General features: G+C 39.8%; 1 protein-coding gene across 1 annotated transcript; it reads right to left on the bottom strand.

Moving 5' to 3' along the window:
• Positions 1 to 290: 290 nt before the first annotated feature.
• Positions 291 to 19,961, bottom strand: LOC110982179 (casein kinase II subunit alpha). The gene is made up of 11 exons (XM_022240434.2): positions 19,368 to 19,961; positions 9,843 to 9,954; positions 8,994 to 9,095; positions 8,247 to 8,297; positions 7,756 to 7,815; positions 7,215 to 7,298; positions 6,574 to 6,684; positions 5,210 to 5,412; positions 4,358 to 4,506; positions 3,642 to 3,740; positions 291 to 2,724 (listed from the first exon to the last, which is right to left on the bottom strand). Exons 1-11 carry the CDS (start codon positions 19,457 to 19,459, stop codon positions 2,600 to 2,602), a joined length of 1,188 nt encoding a protein of 395 aa, XP_022096126.1. The 5' UTR covers positions 19,460 to 19,961; the 3' UTR covers positions 291 to 2,599.
• Positions 19,962 to 21,978: the final 2,017 nt, after the last annotated feature.

The raw sequence follows: 21,978 nt of genomic DNA, 5'->3' as shown, positions 1-21,978 counted from the left end.
CCTGGGTTTCGTGTTACCGTATTTCTTCGAGGAATATCAAGAGCACGATGAGATAGACAGAAGGGCTTACGTGTTCAAAGGGAAAAGAAGTAAGCGGAAAGTAACTGAAAGAGATACCTCTATCTATTGTGGGAAGAATATCAAATAGAAAAATGTATCCTTCGTCAAGCAACAAAGCCAAAAATGTTAAATACATAAAGTGATCACAATAGGATTCATATGCGTAAAACTAGACTTACGTGGACAGGGAATTTCAACCAGAGAGAAACAGGGTAAAAACAATCCACACATTTAAGTGATTCAAGCGCAACATCATCGAAGATGCACTTTATTCTTTATCTTCTTCAAATTGCAAAATAGGCCCAAGTGTTAAATAAAGCCCGCATTACATCAAACACAAATTGACTGACTTTACCGAGTACAAATACTGATTTCCAGTGCCAGTAATAAGTGTGCTCATTACACACAGTGTTGTCTTAATCTCATACAAATCAATAAACTTTGAACATGTTGTACTTCCCCTTGGTACCCAGGTACTCGGATCAATTTTACATTTGTTTTTTCCTCAACACAAATCTAACGGACAGGCCAGCCACCAAAAGGCTGATAGAGAAATACCAAACCAACCACCCGTCAAAAAGTAAGAATATTACCTGTGAGGAGTGGAATTTATCTACATGTAGCCAGCCAGGCACCTGACTATTACAGTGGCATGGGCTTTGACAGAAACGATTCCAGGTCATCAGCGACCAGTGTCCATTAACACGTATTGTAGCATGTTTATTTACAGCAAAGCTAGCATGCTGTGGAAGTAGGTGCAAGGCAACTCCCGTTTATCCACCCCTGTTTGGCAGGCAGTTTTACTCACACCACCCCTCCCCCTTCTCACCATCCTCTTTACCCGAGTGCCCGAGAGCACTTATGGTTTACTGAGCAGGCTCTGACCTACATGTATGGCTGACGATGCATGCGGCAGCGTTGGGGCAGAGCTGTTGTCACTTCAATCAGTACCTGCATGCTCAAAAAACAGGCACCTCAGAATACATTGAAACTTCTGGCAGCTCACCCAAAATGTGACTGGGACAATCTGCGGATGAAATAACAGTTGAAACAGACGAAGCCTCCCTTTTCTAGAGGAGCATGTGTCAAATCTAAACAACGCCAACTCATCTCACCTGAATACTGGAAAACTATTGTACTGTTAAAACTCTACTTCTTCTAGTCTATCTCTATTCAGGTTATTGGGATTATTTTTACTTAAGTTACAAACTTTAGTTCTGATTTACAAACTGGTGTTATTTTTCTCCACCAATTAGATGTTTCACTTTAAACTTACACAACTGTGGTAAACTCCATATATTTCCTTGCCTCACAAAAGCAAAGATGCAGATTTGGGTATATAAACGAAAGTCGCAAGTGACGTTTCAAATCAAAACAAGGTTACAAATAAAGCGACTCTGGTTGTATTTATTAACTAATTTCTGTGAAGTCTTTTAGTCCTTTTGCCTCCGTGTTAGTGTCCTTTTTAAATATTATCCGCAAGTAACGAATACAAACAGTACCACACAATGAAATGTACCTACATGTACGTTATTTGGAAAAAATGGGGATTCTGAAATATTTTGTCATGATCACTAGCCTCAATTCTTGGATATCAAATTGTTGTAAATTAACTCTGATCAGGAAAGCGAATGCAACATATTGTACATCTGGGTGGAAAAAAAGTAGACTTTAACCTCTCAACACTCTGAACTGGGCAGAAGAATCAAAATGGGCCATAAAAATGGTGACAAAACAATGCAAAAAGAACAAGATCATTAAAAAAACTGAAACTGTTCCGTTTGCAGGGTAAACCAAAGAGTACCGGTACATATTGGTGTCTGCATTTTGTTCTCAAAGTACACTCTCCAAGATGAACATGGGCTTTAGAAGACCAACAAAATTGGCTTAACTTGTGCAAGTTTCAGAATGTACAACAGTAATGGGAAACTGGTTATTGTGGTCAAAGAATCAGGCATCAAATTTCAAATTACCATTAAGGATAGCAACACTACAGTCACTTTTTAGAGAGACAGCTTGAACCTGTTTGCTGACAAATGAAAACTCATTTGCAGAAGCAAAAAAGAATAAAAACAACTGTATTTGTAAACATTTGATGGAAACAGAGCTGCAAGTCTCTAGCTGTGAAATTTCTCCACAAGCAAAAAACATAGCAACCAGACATACCAATACAGCTAATCAAAACTTTGGCAGACTCCTGGATACGGTTAACTAATGGTTTCCTCTGCAACATGAAACTAGGCTCACAGAAATAAAATGCCCTAAACCCGTTTCACGAGGCAATTAATTCCGTGCTTTGTGAATAGCGTGGTGAAAGTCTGCAAAACTCTGCTCGTCAGGTCTCCCTTCAGAAAAAATCGTACATTTTTCTACAACTACCATAGAGTATAGGTACGATACCGCGTGCTTTCCCGTTTAACCACTCAGTTGAACTTGTATGACTTGCTGAGAAACAGAAAAAGGGAGGGAACAAATCCCCACAATCATCTACGGTGTGTTCTTAAGATCTGAAGTTGGTGGCTGCGAACACGATGACAGACTAGGGAACAACAGCAGTCGCGGGGCTGGCGTTCTGGATCGGCTGGATGGGTTGGGCTGTCGGTGCTGATATTATGGGCGATCCAGTGGGCATCGCTGTCATTGTTCGCGAAGATGTGTTGGTGGCTGATGAATAAAGTAAAAGGGGAGTTACAATCTGCTCCCCTTGCACCAGTGTCCCCTTGATGTTGATATGAGTAAGCGTCTCTGTCACTGTCCACCCAGACCGAGAATAGGCTACAAACCTGCAGACTCACTGGCGTACATGATACATGTTTTGCTCTACCACTGAGGGCAGACACTTAAAACAAACTAAACATGTTGCCTGTCCTCGATGGCCAGTCTTTTGTTCCATCAAGTCCCCCTTCCCCCCTTGTGCATGCATACTCGGTCATACTCGGGGATCAATAGGAAATGCAAGGCCTTGTCCTCTGTGATGTGGTAAAACACAACAGTGTGTGTACATTTCGTGTGTGGGAATACACACCCCTCACAGATAGATTGCGTATTTCACATCTCAAAAGACCATATTCGCAGGGGACCCAATATCAGTCAGGTTTCCCAACAAAGCGTATTTATCTGAAAATGTTAATTTTAAAGAACCAGACTATTCCACAATTTCATTCCAACCCCCAAACTCACCTGGTGCCATCCCATTAAGAGTTTCAGATGTATATAATACATTAAGAAATACAACTGAAATTGGGTCCCCTGCAAACACGGTCAATTCAGGTGCTACTAGAGTCTCTGCACGACATATGGTAGGCAGGTGATTTCACTTGTATATCTACCACTCTATATTAAAGAGCACTGGTGAAAAGAAATCTCTTTCATTAATTCTGAGAAGGAAATGTAGACAAAGCAGAGCACTGTGGGTACTTTACTGCCCTGACCAATGCACGTGCATTCCATATGAATGTATAACACATTTGAAGACTGGTCACCAGGTAAACGGATTTCATGGCATGAAAGTTTTGAAAGATTACAGGTCACTGCTCACCAAGCCCTTGGCTAGAGGGGGGTTGATGTGAGGAAGGACTCACCATATGTACTAGTTGGAGCAGCTGTTGAGATGATGGACGTGGACACTGGTACATTCATCATGGCTGGTAAAGATCTGTTCTGTTCCTTCACAACAGGATCTGATGAACAAGATCAAATTAATACAAAATTATGCACTTGTATCTTCTTCCGGAAAAGTTTTTCGTTTACTTTCTTAATGCCCACAATTTCAGGGGTCAAAATTCTGTCACTAGCATCAGCTCAATTTTTGCAACATTTTCAACTCTCAGTCACAAGGCTTCAATGTGAAACACATACAAAGCCTGTAGATGGCACTGTCAAGCATACAGATTGTGACCAAGAACCCATCACTGTTTTGTGTTCAACACAAAGGGTCTGTAGATTTCTACACCACGGATGCCAACACGATCAAAAAGCAGACGATCCAATTGTGTCTTTGATAAGAGTCGCTCAGTTCAACATCCCTGTAAATACTGGAATTAGGGGGAAAAAGTTACAGTTCCTATCGGTTTCCATTGTTCAAGATTTGCACATTTTGTTCATTAGATGTTGTCTAATCTCTAAAACTTAAAACCTCAACACTGGCCCCGATGCACCCTCCAAAACACTTCAGAGTCTACATGTACCAGTACATGTAAACTGATGCCATGCAACGGAAGGGGAGAACAAAAAAAATCCCAAAATTGACTGCAGAATTCACATCAGCTCTTGACTTTGGACTTGCCCAAGAACTTACAGAAGTAGGGGTGATCCATGGCTTCCCGGGCAGTCAGACGGTCCTGGTGGTCGTATCGTAGCAGCTTGTCCAGGAAGTCCAGTGCCTCCTGGCTCACAAGATGCTGGTTCTCGCTGTGCACAAACCGTTCCCATCGCTTCCGTGAATGCCTGTCGATAAACACATGGGGACAAACCAAATGTTCATGATGTCTAAACCCCAACCACTGTAACAACTCCATTATCAAAGAGGTAAAAGGTACGTTAACTCAACAGCCTAGTATTTGAACTGGATGCACATATACATGTACATGTATATGTAATTAATAAACGTACATGTAGGTTTAATAGCCTAACACACCAACCAGTGCCAAAAGATACAAACTACTGACTGGAATGTGCAAACATACATATGAACATCATTATGAAACAGTTGATTTGAAGTGGAAAATATATACATGTACATGTATATAGGGCACTTTCACGATTTTTGTGGCCCTCAAAATTCCTGACAGGTTCTCAGATTTCTCATATTAAATACGTACATGGCTTCATGCCTGCATGGCAAGTGAAGTTCATTTATATTTGGGTATGGGATGCAACAACAAAAGAGTCCCTCAAAATTACACTCCTCTGAGAAAACAGATTCTAAAAAACCACAGTACGAATGCTGCTATCAACAATGGTTAAATTACCGCTAGTTTCCCAGGCTTGGGAATTGGGGTTTCAACATTTATTAATTAAAACAGAGACATTCAAACCACGTTGCTGATTTATGATACTGTGGTAAAAGGTGACATTACATCAGGAAAAAAATACACATCGCAGTGGCTAAGCCAATGGTTCACGCTGAAATGAGTAAAGGTTGACCAACCTTCCAAGGATATCATTGAATCTTGGGTCCAGCTCAATTTGATATTTGTCCAAGTACTCGTAGAGTTCATCTGTGCCCAGCACCTTGGCAATTCGCACCAGCTGGTCGTAGTTGTCATGGCCATGGAAGAAAGGCTCCTTGCGGAATATCATGCTGGCCAGCATGCAGCCAAGGCTCCACATGTCTAACGAGTAGTCATAGAGCTGTTGAGACAAACGGGTCGAGTAATCACACAGTGCCAAGTTGAAATCATTGCCAAATAAAAGCCAGTTTATGCTACATGTACAGGTGAATGTGACGGTGAAGTAAATTTGACATCACGAAAGATTTGTAGCACAATTTCGCTCACGTTGAAATGCGTTCAACTTTTGTGAATTCCAGCATGAATATGAGATGTGACGTCACAAATTTGTGTTTATGTTCACTTTTGTGTCAAGTATGAACTGGCCTTAATGCTGTCATCTTCTGTGGTCTTGTTGACAAACTGTACAACTCAATGCACTTTCATGAAGCAAACATATGAACATTTGAAGATGCAATTATGTTATCTGAACATTCAAGATCACAGTGAAGTCCGCTTGGTCTGCACTGTTGTATCATTCCTGCCTCTGACAGATGTTTATATGCTAACGTGCCCGTGAGCTGTATCATTGCATCTACCTACCATTGGAAAGCTTAACAGGTTAAGTTGGACATGACGATGATGGGGGGAAACTTCAAGTAAGGGGTGCGGAATTGAATGCCTCATCATGTGAAACACTGGGATCCTTTCACAGGGAACACTACCTGAATGATCAGGCACAGCACACCTGTTCCCAAAGCCTCGAATCAATCACACCATGGGGTCTCTGGTGGAGATGTGCCTTATGGGTAATTCCAGCAATTAGGGGTCCATTTTTTTGGTGTCCCTGTCACATGATTTTGGTAAGTTCAGAACACATTTTCTAATTTCCAAGAGTGATAAATTAATGCAAATTACCTGCCAAACAAATTGTAATAGTTTGAAATCAGTTCCGGTGATATTTCCATGTTAAATAACAAATGTCAGATGTGACAGGGACACAAAAATGTCACACTTTTGGACCCCTAATTTTTGGAGATACCCTTGCTGTCTTTGGCACAAACTCAAGTTGCGACTATACACTGTGGGTATGCACCGAGACATACAATGTGTTCCCTGCTTTGAGGCACTTCTTTTTCTCTTAAATCAAACTCAGACTTTTTTTGACTTGATTTTTCTGCAGATATGCCCATGGCAACCTTTTTTTTTAATGTGAGATGTACATCTATCGCTAACACCTAAAGGATGCTGATTTACAGTGACAGCACCTTTTATTGTTGAATATGATCCCCTAACATCTCACCTGGTAATCCACAAGCAATTCTGGCCCCTTGAAATATCTGGATGCCACTCTGACATTGTACTCCTGTCCAGGATGGTAGAACTCGGCTAAACCCCAATCAATTAGGCGAAGCTGTTGCAAAAAGAGAACAGTTTCAGTGTGCAACAGGCCAGCTGGTCAATGAATATCAGCCATTCTCTTTTACACATCTGGATATTCAGACTTGTAAATTTTTAATCCTTCAACCTGACTAGAGTGCTGAGGGCAGCCCCATCCATTCCCTTTTCAGCCTGCATTTCATGTTTGTCTCCTTGAAATTTGGACTGACCACTGCTGTGGTGTTAATGCAGGCAAATCATTTCTTTCAGTTGCTTCTACATGTGTTGCAGTCAGAGAGCTTTCAGAAACCTTGCTGAAATGCTTTTCAAGTTCACTTTGAACCTTCGTTCCCACGATAGGACAAAACTAAACATTTCATGAGAAAATCGAATCTAAAATAAAGGTATCATTCAAAACAAACTTAAACAAATGAGGTTTCCTCAAGTGTTGAAAAGAAAACCCACATAAAGAAAAATAAACCTGTTGTCAAACAAATGAGAAGCAATATAAAACACCTGACAAAGTAGGAATGAAACTCTCTGATTTCAAAAAAGAAGTCTTACCTTTCTGTTTTCATGGTCAATCATGACATTGTGGGGTTTGACATCTCGATGCATGATCCCCATACTGTGACTGTAATCGAGAGCCTGCAAAATAACCAGGAAATACCTCAATGATACTCAAGCACTGCACAAAAAAAATCACTGAAGTTAAAAGCGAAATACCAGTTACATGTAAATACATCAAGACCAAAAAATGCCCTGCACTCTTCATAGCTGCAGGTTTCATAACCATCGCAGGGCAATTTTACTGCTGCTATGCAGCAAGTCCGTTACTCACAACCAGACGCAGTGAAGAAAATGTTACTTTTAAGATGAAAGCTCGGTTGTACATATGTGTAAATGTTGCTTTACTGTACAAGGGGAATTGACAGTGTTCACAGTTAATTGTGAAATCTGATAATGTTGCTAATTGGTAAATTACATCATGGGGAAACTTTGTTAGAAAAATTATTACTGATTATAAAAACTATTACTGATTATTAAAATTATTACTGATTATAAAATTATTACTGATTATAAAAACTATTACTGATTTTCTTACCTTCAGTAGTTCAAAAAGGTAGTATCTGATTTCATAATCTGTTAAAGTTTGGTACAGTTGCTGAGAACAGAAAAAAAAGCAAACTACAGCGTGAGCACATTGTCATAAAAGTGTCAACAGTTTATGTTTCTCACAGTCAATACATTTCTACAACTGAGTATCCCCCTTTAATTCCTTTAAAAAAAAGAAATTATGCTTTTAAAAGTTTCAGGGAAGATTCTTCTTGAATTTATGTCAGTTTCAATCAACTCTAGTAATTTGACTATTTGATAATAATCCTTTGATTCTAATTAGCAATTCAATATACACGTCGGTTGTCCATTGGTACTAACAACTTTTAACATTTGTGCAGAATTCTGTTTAAAGTCACATGGTAACATACATGTACCTGTGCTAAAGCAATATGTCTGGTAATACAACTCAGTAATACATGCAACTTAATTAATATTGAAAACTTGATAAAACTCAGCCCTTTAGATCTTACAATGTACCTTGAAGTCTGTGTTGTTGACATACTCAAATATAAGTGCAGGTGTGCGTGACTGAGGACGAAAATCAGGATAGAGACATTAATACAACATACTGATCATGTGAAAACAATGAATGACATACATTGGAGGAAACACAAGTATATCATGTTTGAATCTCATTCTTTGACCTTTTTATGGCTTTCATAGCTTTGCATTCAGTCGTTAAGTTTTGCAAGCTTTATTTCAGTACACACATTACTGTACATGTACAAAAAACACCTACATACATGTACATATGTGCAGTTATTGACTTCATTCACAGGGCCGGCCATATTGAATTTGAAAGCGAGGTTAACTATTCATTTTTGAATATTGAGAGTACAAATGAAGCAATGAAATGAAATTTCACGACCAATGTCCACCTGTCTCCTCCGATGAATAATTTCAAATTCATGACTAAACACATAGAGTTGTACCTTACCAGATTCCAAAAATTATTGAAAGGGAGGCTTGGAACGCACGGAAGTATAAAACAGTCTGGTGACATCCTAATCGACAGTTTGCAATATATACAACAGATTTGGGGGATGAGATAAAAAATGGCCTCCATGTGAATAGGGTCTGTAAGATTCCATGAACAGCTACTTAGCGTATGTGCAAAGTCTTCCCCGCTGATCACATGAATTGTCTGAAATCTTTGATTCTACGGCATGCAACTATCTCCTGCCCAACTGACGTTCACAAATGCACCAATCAGACTTAACTCACCACAGGATCTTTGACAATTGCCTGTAGGTTGATAATATTAGGCCCTCCTCTGAGATTCTCCAGAATTTTGATCTCTCTCTTGATTTTCTTCTTCTTGACGGGCTACATGGAATTTTAACCACAAAAAGGCTTCTGAAATGTACATGTAAGCAGCACCGTGGAATGCCAACTTCACAGTGCAAGGGGCAGAAGGCATTTCCTTGATGACCGTAAATTATGAACTCGTTTAATCAAAACTGCATCCTAATACTAATGGTAACCTCACTCCTACTGTTATAATTCAATAGTGTCCAACCCTTAAACCAGTTCTGTTGACCAGGTAATACCAACTTGGTTTGACTAAACATGATGATGTGATGTAATGTGCATGTACATGAAGGTGAAATGCCCGGGCAAGATTTGGAGATTGCTCATAAACCCCCCGAAAAATGTACGATTAATTTTCTTGAAACACAATGTGATTTACTGACATCTCAAAGACGGGGGGGGGGGAGAAATGGAGAATTTTTTCCTGTACATGTATGGTTTCTTGTTGGGGTCAGTGAAAATGACAACATGGTTTAAAATTACAGACACTCCATTCCAATTTCCTAACGGAACATGCTGCAAAAAAAATCAGTCATTCCAAAATTCATGCTGGTTCCTTTTGCTCATTTCTCCAAACATCAGACAAGGAAATCCTACAACTAGTAAAGGAACTGGTTTAGAAAGGGTGTTGACAGGTTTCGTTTGGATGCAGGCTGGGCATTTTAACATTGCTTTGCATGTACATGTTGCTAATTTTTGTCACTAATTTTGACTGAATGTCACAGAACAATTTCACGCTGCACACAAAAACCGCGACCTCACCTTGAGAATCTTGATCACACACTTCTCATTGTTGATGACATTCATCGCCTCGAATACCTCGCTGTACTTGCCACGACCAAGCTTGCGGACTATCTGGTAGTCATCTTGTTGCCTGCACATCAAAGCATTGAAAATTCGAGTGCATGTGTACGTAGATACTGAACTAACATTGACTCCAACAGTGCAAATACATATGTACATGTGCAGATCTTGTCAATTAGTTTCGTGTTGACTGAGTAGAGATAAAGGTCTTCTAAGACTATCACCAGGTTATTATTGTTCGAAAAAAAAATACCACTTTGAATCACCTTTTATCAACACGGCAAAACTTACCGGTATGAAACAAAAAAAGCAAGACATGAGGCCCCTTTAAGTCCATTTGAAAAATGACTATAGAAAAACACATGTTGAGATGCCGTGTTGAAATTAATGTGAAGAATTCAAAGTATCTTATTCAAGTCAGTCAAACATGGAAAATAAACATGGAACTGTCTCTGCCCATTAAAAATTGAATGTCCTCACCAACAGCCCTTGCCTGTTCAATAAAAATAAAAAGCAAACATACATGTACAACATGAAAACTTCAAAAATGGACTACCTGGAGTCTCCGTAATTACGCAGTTTTTACAAGTAACCTTCCTGAATCTGCCAAAAATGTACATGTAAAGGGCTGATTTAGTATGGCATACATGTACATGTACATATGGACATTATTTTTAAACTACATGTACATGTACTGAAGTGATCATGTACATGTACCGCACATGTAATGTACCATGGTCAGTGATATTGGATGACCAAGGGGGTTGAACACAGCTGCAGCGTAATTCTCCCTTCCCAAATTTTCTGTCCTTTCTTTCTTTTTGGGGGGGGAAGGGAGATATGAGTGCCTCCTTCTCCCCCCTTTCCTATTGTTCTTTAGTGGTCGTTGAATACCTTTATCAGACATTATTATGCAAAATATGACTCCTAGTACTACACGTATGTTGGGGTTAACGGCAATATGCCTCTCCTTTTTGTAAATACTAGATCCACCGCCTACATGTAATTGGCTCTGACATACTAATCACTTACACTGTAACATCAACCAAATCAGGGTGTTGCTAGATTGCAAGGGGCCGGCGAAAGTCCAGGAAATGACATTTATGGAACGAAAATTTAATGAGAATGTACCTGTGAAACTACTGTGTAGTGTGTACATGAAACATGGATAACTTTTGTGTTTCATGTACTGTGTGCATGTACATTAAACACAAAATTTATCCATGTCCCAAACTGTTGAAACTGACATTCATACTTTTCTGTGGTAATATTCTTTACACTTTCCTGGGACACCAGACGGCAGTGTGCATGATATGAATGTGTGGACTACATGTAGAAATTTTGTCATACCTGATATCTGTGTCTTGAAAACTGTTTTTTCATAGGCCTAGAATGATCATGTGAAAGGGCAATATACATGTACATTGTAACCACATGTCACACTCACTATCAGAAATCACATCAAATACATGTAAATGTACCCAGTACATGTACACTCATGCACACACAGGCATGAGCCCTGCAGTATTCAAGATAATGCAGTGACTGCTCCATATTCATGTTCAATTACATGTACATGTATTGTCATACCTCTGGCTTGGATACTGTCCATTTATTGGTCCAGAACGATCACATAACAGGGTGCCATATCCACATGTCATACTCACTGAGACATCTCATTCTACCATTGGAGCGTGCACGCACATGTGTACGTGTAGCCGCTCGAAACAAAAAAGCTTCGGGAAGTTCGAGAACGAACCTTTTCGGTCCTTTAGTCAGTTTTGCGTGGTACCCATGATACGATTTGTGCTTAGGCTACCAGGGAATTTGATCAATGATTGCGCTCGTTAAACAGACTCGTTCCCGTCCCCACAGCGTATAAATTAATGTAGGGACTACTATAAACTAGACTATATAAATGTACTCACTGGTACCCGCACTAGTTTCAGATTAGAGTTTATGCAGTTAATGAAAGTGAGGGGACAGTTTGCAAACAATATTGTTTCCGTCTGTTACGTTATTTGTACAGTTTTACAGTAGGTCCATCGTCTTCTGAAATTCAGAGCTTGTTTGTTTGGATAAACTCCTTAAGACAGAGATGTGACAAAACAGCTGTTGACTGCTGTGATGTTGATATGACATTTTGATGTACATGTACATGTATGTACGTACATGTGTACATGTCCATGTGCATGCTTACATTGTACATAAACTGACTCTACATGTATGGTGTCAATACATCAATATTACTGTTACCATTTATACAGGTCATTGAAAATCTGCTTAAATCTACACACATTTGGATAATCTCTGAATGGTTTGGAGTGGTTCCATGTCACAGTGCAATATACATGCACATGTACATGTATATTTTTCAACAGAAGCACCTGATCAAATATACACACTACATGTACATGCACATGTACATGTAGTGGCTGAGGTCAAATTCTACAGATTACTTGTGGCCTGTGTTTACAATTAAAATTGACACAAAGGTCCTGGATTTGACACAATGATTGAACCCTGAACTACAGGTAAACCATTAAAGACAATTCCCGGCAGAATGACAAGGGAGATACATGCACATCACAGGGTTAATTTAACCACTTGACACTAGTTGACGTGTAAACACACAATTTTCCTTATTTGTGCCACGGAGAATGTGCACACTTGTTAAATTAAGATTCTTTTTTCATTTCCACAGTTAACGTATTAAAGCATCGTGCTTGGTTGGGTCAAAGTGTAAAATTTTGCAAGGTTGAAACATTTGCGGGTAAAAAAAAAAAAACCCACCAGCAGCTTTTCGGGTAAGAAAATCTGATGTTAATTGGTTGAAGCTGAGGGAAACGAGGTGACTTTACAAACAGAACTCTCCAAATTTACTTTCTGTGAACAAGACATATACCTGTACAAAGGGCATGTTCACGTTTTAATACTGGGTTGATGTTTACAGAAGAAACAAGTCCTGCAATATGGTACTCCATTCACGGCCATGCTGGGAATGTCATAACATAATACATGTATGATGTGAGCAAGCCTTTTAATTTACAAAATGCTGGTATTTGTTGCCTTGAAGAAAGACTTATATATTAACAATGATGACTCTCAATATTTCAAGTTCAGTTAAGATAAAATTTTTTTTAAAACAGGAAACTCTGGTACACGTACGTTTCTTTAGGGAAATACTCACTTGAGACAAACGTGGACAACGCAAAGTTTGGTCAATACAGTACATTTTGACCGCGTTGCATCCAACCCGTGTTTATGATTCCCCTGTGAAAATCTCAAAGACAAGCCATGTTTGCACCGGAGGCTTCAGTGTGAGGCTTGCATCAAGTCTCTCCATGCATGATGCTATTAAAGGTGCCAATACATCCAGCATGCTCTGGCATGGTCACGCTACTGACTGTGCACCATGTGCTTTACATTTGCTGGGCAGTTGTTAGAAGGGATGTTTCTCTGCATTTACAAGATGGACATGTACATGGACACACATGTTTACGTTACATACCTACTGTGGACATTCCTTTGTTTTCGTGCAGTTAAGAAAACTCCGTGAAAATACTCATTTTTCTTCAACCAGGAACAAGATTTTTGGCTTTTTTTGTACAAGGTTTCCATGACTATTCCTCTTCCTTTTACCACGGATGACCCCTACCCTAAAATGCCTCTAAACTCCTTTTCCAGAGAGGGGGAAACCTTGTGCGGACATGTGCAAGTCCACACAACGCCATCGTATTTTGCATTATGTGGACTTCTTTTGTGCAGAGGTCCACACTATGTATGCCACGTCTGTACAACGCATCAGCTGTCAACAACATAAGATATAATCAGATTTTACACACTTGTACATGTAGGTACATGTACATGTAGGACTCAGTTTGTGATCAAGTCAGCTGATGTTCAGCTTCCTAAATTTTTACCAATCAAAACTTGTGTATCAAACAATATCTATTTGGAATACAAGTTTAGTTGAATTTTAATTAAAACAAATCCCCCTTTAAATAATGATCGAGTGTCTAATTAAAACATTCAGATTTTTATATTTAATAATAGAATGGAATCAGCGAAGAGAAATACAAACATTCAGAAGCCATCTCCTTTGAATGTACATATACGTAGGTGAAATTGAAAGCACAGAAAAGACAACAATTTATAATCAGTGTCACTGCTATTTTTTTCTCCAAAGGCAAGTAGGGAGCCAGTTAATTGATCAGAGATAAGCACAGGCTTAAAAATTAGTTTAAAGGCCGTTTCACATTAGACGAAATCACCGAGGTCCTGTGTGAGAAAATCGCATCCATGTCATGAAATCACAAACCTATGATGTGTGAAAGTGACCCTTGCGAAAAATTGCCAAGGTCCTTGGTTTATTTTATCTCCGAGGTTCAGACCTCCTCTAAACTTTCGCACCCTTGTCAAAAAAGCAGAGATCGTGTGTGTCAAATGTGCGCAGTGTTCATTACCACGGACCCTGGTTTTGGCAGGAGTACTCCGCATGCGCATTGCGCACTTGCAATAATAAAGATGACTACATTCAGAAGATCATGCTTACATGTATGCTTCTGCTGTGCAGTTTAATGACAAAATAAAAGTCCCTCGAAATCACAATACATGTAAGTAGTACAAACCCCTCCCTTCAATGCTGGACATACGAACAAAGCACACGTCGGGGCGTAAATACACGTGTGTACAGTGTACGTGTACATATCAGGCACGCGGGAATCTCAGTGGTAACCTACATATGAACGTACTGCGGACAGTTATTGTGTGCAGTACCAGTGAAACAGCGAATGAGATTGCACTACACCAAACACCCGCACATAGAAAACTGCAAAATCAGACTGAAATAGCGTCACCTGTTGACTCTCATGAAGAGGAAATTCAAGGTTATGGCCAGAAGATCACTTTTTGTTTCAATTTCACGGGGGTTAGCAGCAAAACTACAGGTAAGTGCTCATTTCTGAATGTAGCCGCCCGCCTCTATCCCAAAATGGCTTTTTATGAAAGAAATACCCCAAACTGGAAACTAAATTCGGGATTCATCAAAACATTTCTGTGATGCCTCCTGATTATGGCCTGTCTTATCTCATTTCTGAGCTCGCGCGCAGAAATACAATGATTTGGTGGAATGCACCCATAAGCAATTGTGACCCTTGACCACATCTTACGTAAAATCCCCAAACGGGGGACGTTAGTGTTTTGGTATACCGTGTTGTGTGTGAAAGCTCGATTCGTGATCGCATATGACCCAGGTGACAGACTACTGGCACCTGTAACCAAGGACCCTAGTTTTTCGGCTTGTGTGTGAAACTGGCTCAAGGGAATAGTTATCCATTTGCCAGGGTCTCTGAAATCGGACAAAGGGAACTGGGCCTTGTAACAAAAGACCGTACTTGTAACAAAAGACCAGGCTGCTGGGCATAAAACAATACCAACATTTTTTCACTCTCAATAGTGGGGATAATCCAGCCTTGTTTTGAAACAGTATACCATGGTTTTGGGGATTTAGCATGAGCAGATTACCACCGGGGACAAAGGCGCTCCACCACCGCAGCGATGAGCCACACAGCACCGCTGCACGCTAATCTGGCCCCTATTGAAAGAAGGGCACCAGCGCAATGTGCCAGTTTCGTGAACAAAAGAAAATTATGCAAAAACGCCGCAAAATCTGGGCTCTTTTTACAAGGCGGCAGGCCTGGCTGAAATACTCCAGCATCAATAGATGCTGTCTGTCAGATTAGAGTAGAAACCAGACAGTCCTTCGTGTGGGTGTAAGTGTCCAGTAAATGAAGATATGAATTTCTAAAGAGTTTGAAAACAGAAAAAAAATGATCATTATCCCAACCCAGCATTATCAACATTGACAACTGCCACCGGCATGAAGTGGTTATGTGCATGTTACATGTACACACAGTACATGTATATCATTGTAAAACAGATACTAATTCAAAATCATTTTTCTGCACACCAGTCCTCCCTGAATCTTCAGCACTTTTTTTAACAAAAATTATTACTACTGCACGGAACACCTACAGTAGAAGATTCATTTGTTAAGGCTGAGTCAATGTGAATGACTGAATATGTAACCTTCCATTTTATCAAATTTAAATTTTTATACTCAGTTGTACATACCGAACTCCTGCTGCAAAACAGAAACAAAATACACTTTTAGACAAACGCACAGAAAAAGAAGACTTTAAGGAAAAGTAATACTTGACCTTATTAATTACCTTATTAATACGCATTCAGCTCCTTTAACTTTGGTACACTTGTAACATCTTGAAATACATGTACATATTTTTCTTCAAAATGCAATTTTCAATTGAATTTTTTCCTTTCTTATTCAGTTGATTTTATCTTGGGAAATTTCTTTTCGAAATTTAATATTCCAAGAATCGAGGACCGATAAAATATCAGGCTATTAAAAAAAAATCAGCACAGCCCTATCCATTATCAAGCTTTTTATGCCATACATGTTAACTGCACATTTAAATGAAAAGAAATGGCTTATCTATAAAATGCAATCAGAATCTGGCATTCTGTTGGTAAGTGCATCAATTTTACACCAGCTGCACCCACCTGGTGTGGATACATTCAGAGTGTCATTAAGAATGCACATGGAGAAAAAAAAGGCATTTCTGGAAAGCAGAAGAAATTCTTCCTGGTTTGATGAAGTGATAATGGCAGCTTCATGACCTTTGTTTCAATCAGAAGTGTCATGGGTCAGGGATCAAGATTACTCTGACCAAAGTACCCCTTTGACCTTTCATCTTTCAACCTTTTCTTCTGTGAAATTCTTTTGTATCCTTTTCCTTAACTGGGATAATCCTATTATAATTACAAGTAAAATGTTCTCCCTGAGTGGCCCTGCGAAATGGCAGTTTTTGAGATGGGAGAAAAAACACCAACAAGTATTCCGGGAGGGGGGGAGCCCTCAGGCAGGGACTGAAAACCCCATCAATCAGTCAATAGTATGTCCTGGGAGTTATTCACTGAAGTTGAAGGCGATGAAAGTAACTATGCTTTACAAAAAAAGTTGACTAAAAATCTCCATGCAAAGCCATGCTTGTAAGTTGTACATGTATCAATGTTAACAAAATCCAACTACATGTATTCCCCCCCCCAACAAAATAAATTAGTTTTGAATTTCTACACTCCAAGCACTGACCAAGGACTAATGACTTAGCAAGAAACTTGTGGAAGTACACTGTACAATGGCCTTCCACTTCAGTGTTTGAATTTCACTGATTGGGCCTTCAATAGGAAAAGTGGAGACATCCAAATTTCAGAGGTTTCCAGTTAAACCATACATGTGCATGTACATGTAGGTTAGCCCGGGTCTAATGTTTAGTGCCTAGATCGTCTTCTCAACATGCCTGAAAGTTTCACAAAATTTCACACACAGACACCGACACCCTGTGCACAAGTGTTTTCTAAGTAAGCCACATGGTATTTTTCCTCCTAAATTGAAATTTTCTGAATGTTTTGCTTTCTGACGGCTAACTGGTCACTGCAGGGAACAATTACTGGTGTCTGTATACCGGCATATGCTAAAGAAAATACGTAATAATGCAGACTGCAGTGGCTATTGTTACATGAGTTTAGACAAGTTTCTGTTTAATTTTTCACCAATCACGTAACTCTGTGTCGTTTGGCACCAAAAGTAACAAAGTGGTCAAGGGGTTGTGGAGGTATACTCATTTGTATTTTTTGAACAAGCCCTTTATTGGTTCAATTTCTTAACCCTAATGGCCGAGCACATATTTGTTTTATCCCAAAAGCAACCAAATGCTACATGTATGTTCCAGTGAGAAGTTATCTTCAATTTATTTTGTTTACAAAAATGTTGACACTGTAAACAACCTGGTAAACAAATTCAAAGCAACACATTTCTCGATTGGCAGGTTCTGCAGAGATTCGTTTTTCATTTCTTGTGGCCAAGTGTGGTTGTCTCCCTTAGAAAAGTGATCTCTACATAAAGTCATTGTAATTTGATCTGACAACTAAAGCAAACTGAAGTTAACAATGGAGCAGAATATCTAGCGATAGTTAAATTCTTCAAGGCATGATTGTGTGTAATACTGGTACATGTGTCTCTCTGCTAAATGGAAACTTTGTGCAAAATACAAAGTTTCTGAAAGTAAGAAAGTGCCAGTTTAACAGAATGAACCAGTTTTACACTGAGCAGGGCTCGCCAAAATTTTCAAAAATGTAGTTGCCCTTCGGGCAGGGGAGTCTAAAATCTGGTTGCCGGAACTTCATTTTCAGTTGCCCAACAAGGAATTTTTGGCCACACGTGGTCTCCAAGCTTTCGGTAATTACAGTCATGTTCCTAGTTCCCGATCGCTTGAAATGAATAGGCCTAGGCCTACCCACCTTTTTGCTATTGCTCTGCAGCATTAAATGCTGAGACCGCTTCTTTTTTGAAAAGTAAAATAAAAGTCTTGAAGTACAAATTTTACTCCAAGAAAATTTTAAGAAAAGGAATTCTGGCTAAATTTTCAATTCACGCTTCGGAGTTTGTTGACGGTTTGTCAAAAATCATGGGAGCACAAAAAAATTAACACTGGAAGTAATCACAGGTCGGTAGGTTTCTCACTACGCAAGATTCCATGAACGTTTTTCCTAGTTTCAGATCGCGCATGCAAGTACATGTACATGTACGCACGTCATGTACTCAACTATACATGTATGTGCGAATCCCCCAACCACACATTGTGTTTGAATGTACAATTTTTTGGTTAGAATTCAGAGGAACAAAGTCAGAAGAGTCGCCAAACACAACAAACTGAAAAACACAACACTCAGTGATATTCTGATAACCATGAACTTATGACCCCATAGACAAAATCACTAACGGTAGTTCGTATCCCCTCGTGTACGATGGCACATGTGAGGCTACCGTGCGCGACTGCCATGTTGACCGGCCACTGTGCACTGAGGCCCGGCGATGGCCATTCAGAAAGTCATGGTGCACTTCATCATTTGGCGGTCAAATGCACTCACACTCACAACCTAAACCTCAATCTTTTAAGGTGTTTCTGACCCAAATTTTTCAAAATGATTGTATCAGTATTTTAAGGGCTTTCTGGTATGGAAAGCCCCTAAAATGCCACTTGAAATAATGCCCGTTTTTAGCAGATCAAAACTCCCAGAAAACTTCATGTTTTTTTTGTTTGATGAGGAGTTCAGGCAGCTCAAACGCTATCAAGAAAAGATGAAAATAGGGTAGTCCCTGGGGCTAGCAATCAATTTTACTGCATCATGTCTATGGGGAGTCAGACGACCACGTGTTTGTATACAAAAACGATCCATGAGCACAACGTGCATGCAGTAGCCCATTTTGGTCCCTAATGTAATGATTGTGCAAAGCCAAAAGTCATACTAGTATATTAACTAGACCAATGGCCACTTGGTTGAATCAAACAGAAGAGACACAAGAGCAGAAACAATATAAATCGAAATAAATTGTTCACTTACCCCCACTCGACAACATGGGATTCGTAGTCCCAATAGTCCCTTGGTCTGTGTGTATTGACATCGGCATACACACGTGCACGGCTCATAGCCATTTTGTCGCTGTTCACGTTGCGGTTCGCAATCTTGACTGCAAAATTCGGCCCAAACCTCCGCCGAAGAAGCCCTTGGCTTCTCAGCGAAGAGTTGGAAACAACCCTAGAAAAATTGGGAACAATCTTAAACGCCAACAAAGTGGCGTTTCAGGGGCCTTTTTACCGGCCGAACTCACGACGAACTTCCTACTTTTGTCCACAGATGTCAGTCCATAATGAATGTACCTCGTGCACACACAATCAATGCAACAGTGACGTTCAGAAAAGACGACGACCAACACCCAACGAACCGGTTCACGTTTGCCTCTTTCTCGCCACTTTGGTGACCCCCTTTCGCTGCCAAACTTCAAAGGTAACTTCAATAAAATCTGAAATTTGAAATATGTGAATTCACAATGCGCCAATTTTCCTCCACCGATAGAACAGGGCTTTCGAGTATACCTTCTCACTGGAGCCAGAATTCACAAAATGGCGAAAATTACTTTACATCTCATAATCAGCGCAGCTAGCTCGGACAGATAATGCATTCTCGCATTTTTGCACGAGAGAAAGGGACCTCGAGATTTGGACTAGAAAAGGGGCGCCCTCGCCCGTTTGGTTCTTAATGTAACCCCAGAAAAGCCGGGGCGGAATCCGCTCCCGTCCCCCGGCATTAATCTCCGATATCGCTGAAGTGGATGTTTTCAGGAGCTGAATCTTAAAGAATGTTTATGATAACTCTTTGCAGTCAATTTGACACCTATTTTGTGAAAATCGATCCTATCATTCTTGTGCAGTGCTCATTTTGTCCGAGGCAGTCAGTGCACACTTTCCACTGCGGTACCAGTGCTCAATGCACGCTGGCTAACACGCGTCTAGCCTCAAACGTCTATGACCGTAACAAAAAAAAACCAAACAAAACACAAAACAAAAACAATAACAAAAAAACCACTTATGTCTGATTGAGTTAAAACTTCACATTTGTCATGATAATGAGTGTCTTTACACGCACACCAAATCTCAAAAGAAATTGAGCGTCGTAATTTTTTTTGGGGGGGTGCGGTTTTCACCCCAGATGTGAGATAGGCCAAACAACCCGGTTCTTTGAGAAATAATAAGTTTTGCCTCTGACATTTATTTCCTTTTGCATGCCAATGCACCATTGATTCACGGCATGCGATGTTTCTCTGATGAATGATTAGTGTTTTCTCTGAGAAAAATATCAAAGTGAACCATCATTGAACGAGCGGTATCGAGCTCAAACAGGCGGTTTTGGCTGTTTTCTTCTAAGGCTCAAAACTTTATTGAGAAAATTGAATGTTTTCAAACAAATGATACCTTGAACAATAGAATCTCTTTTGAAAATTTTGAGGTTCTTTCTTGAATTACAGAAAATAATCAACCCGGTTTGGAAACTGTTAAATCACTGTTAACATTTTAGCATTTAACACCCCCCCATCCTGGCTCAGTTTCACAAAGTTGCGTAAGATATATACACTTATGAAGTTACTGCCAGTTGTTAAGATCTTCGGATTGGTAAGTTTAGTCTGTGGCAACTACAGGTTTTCCCGGCCAGTTCCACAAATGTAAAGTTCAGCTTCATCATTACGCTTTCAAACAATTTCAATTTCTATTAAAAACAAATTAAAAGCGGAATCACTATTTTACTAAAAATGAAAACGTTTTGTTTTATGTCTCTTATTCTTTTTCCATAAACCACTTTTCTTTCCTTTGACACGTGAATTTTAAGTTGTCAAATGAATCGGGAAAACCATACTGAAGAAACCAATTTGAATGCAAAATACAAGAAGATTAGAAATTAAATTGATCAAAAGGATTATAGAATACTACGTCGAACGACCTTTATGTCTTTTAATTGAATTATTTTTTAACTACCCTGAAAACTTTAAAAGTGTACAAATGACCACGTTTGGGCCTTGACCGAGTACCGTGAAACCCTTCCCTGTTTCAGTTGTGGGCTATTAGGATGACGATGTCATGAGGCATACCAATCCCCATGGTAAAAAAGGAGACGTATATGCCACTTTCACGTTTTTCATTCTCAGATTGAGGTGGCGGGGGGGGGCATTACACACAATGATCACGACTCCTATGTCAAGAAAAATGTCAAGCCTAGTGGTCTTAGTTAAGCCAGTACACTCTATAAATGGGGAGATTATTTATTTTACCCAGTGTGCAAAACCATGAAAATATAACAGGCCCTCTCATCAGACACCCCTCCTTTCCCTGCACTGACAAGACTAGGGGCATAGCCATGGGGGGGGACCCGCCCCCCTAAAAAAATTCCCAGTGCCCCCCTCCTAAAAAGGATGAATGGATATTGAACAGGGCTAACAAAAGCTTGCTCCCTAAAAAACCACACCACTGAAAGCTGGTGCCCCCCCATGCTGGTGCCCCCCTGTGCCCCCCCCTCTGAAATCCTAGCTACGCCTATGAGCTAAACACCCGCGATTTTCTTGTCACTTCTACCCAAATGTTGTTTGCCCCGCACGCTTCGAAAATCCAACATTGCCGAAAAT

The sequence above is a fragment of the Acanthaster planci genome, linkage group LG06 (assembly GCF_054643075.1).
Source record: "Acanthaster planci isolate LZ-2023a linkage group LG06, COTS_SCS, whole genome shotgun sequence".
NCBI classification, from domain to species: domain Eukaryota; kingdom Metazoa; phylum Echinodermata; class Asteroidea; order Valvatida; family Acanthasteridae; genus Acanthaster; species Acanthaster planci.
This window is presented reverse-complemented; position numbering and strand designations above follow the sequence as displayed.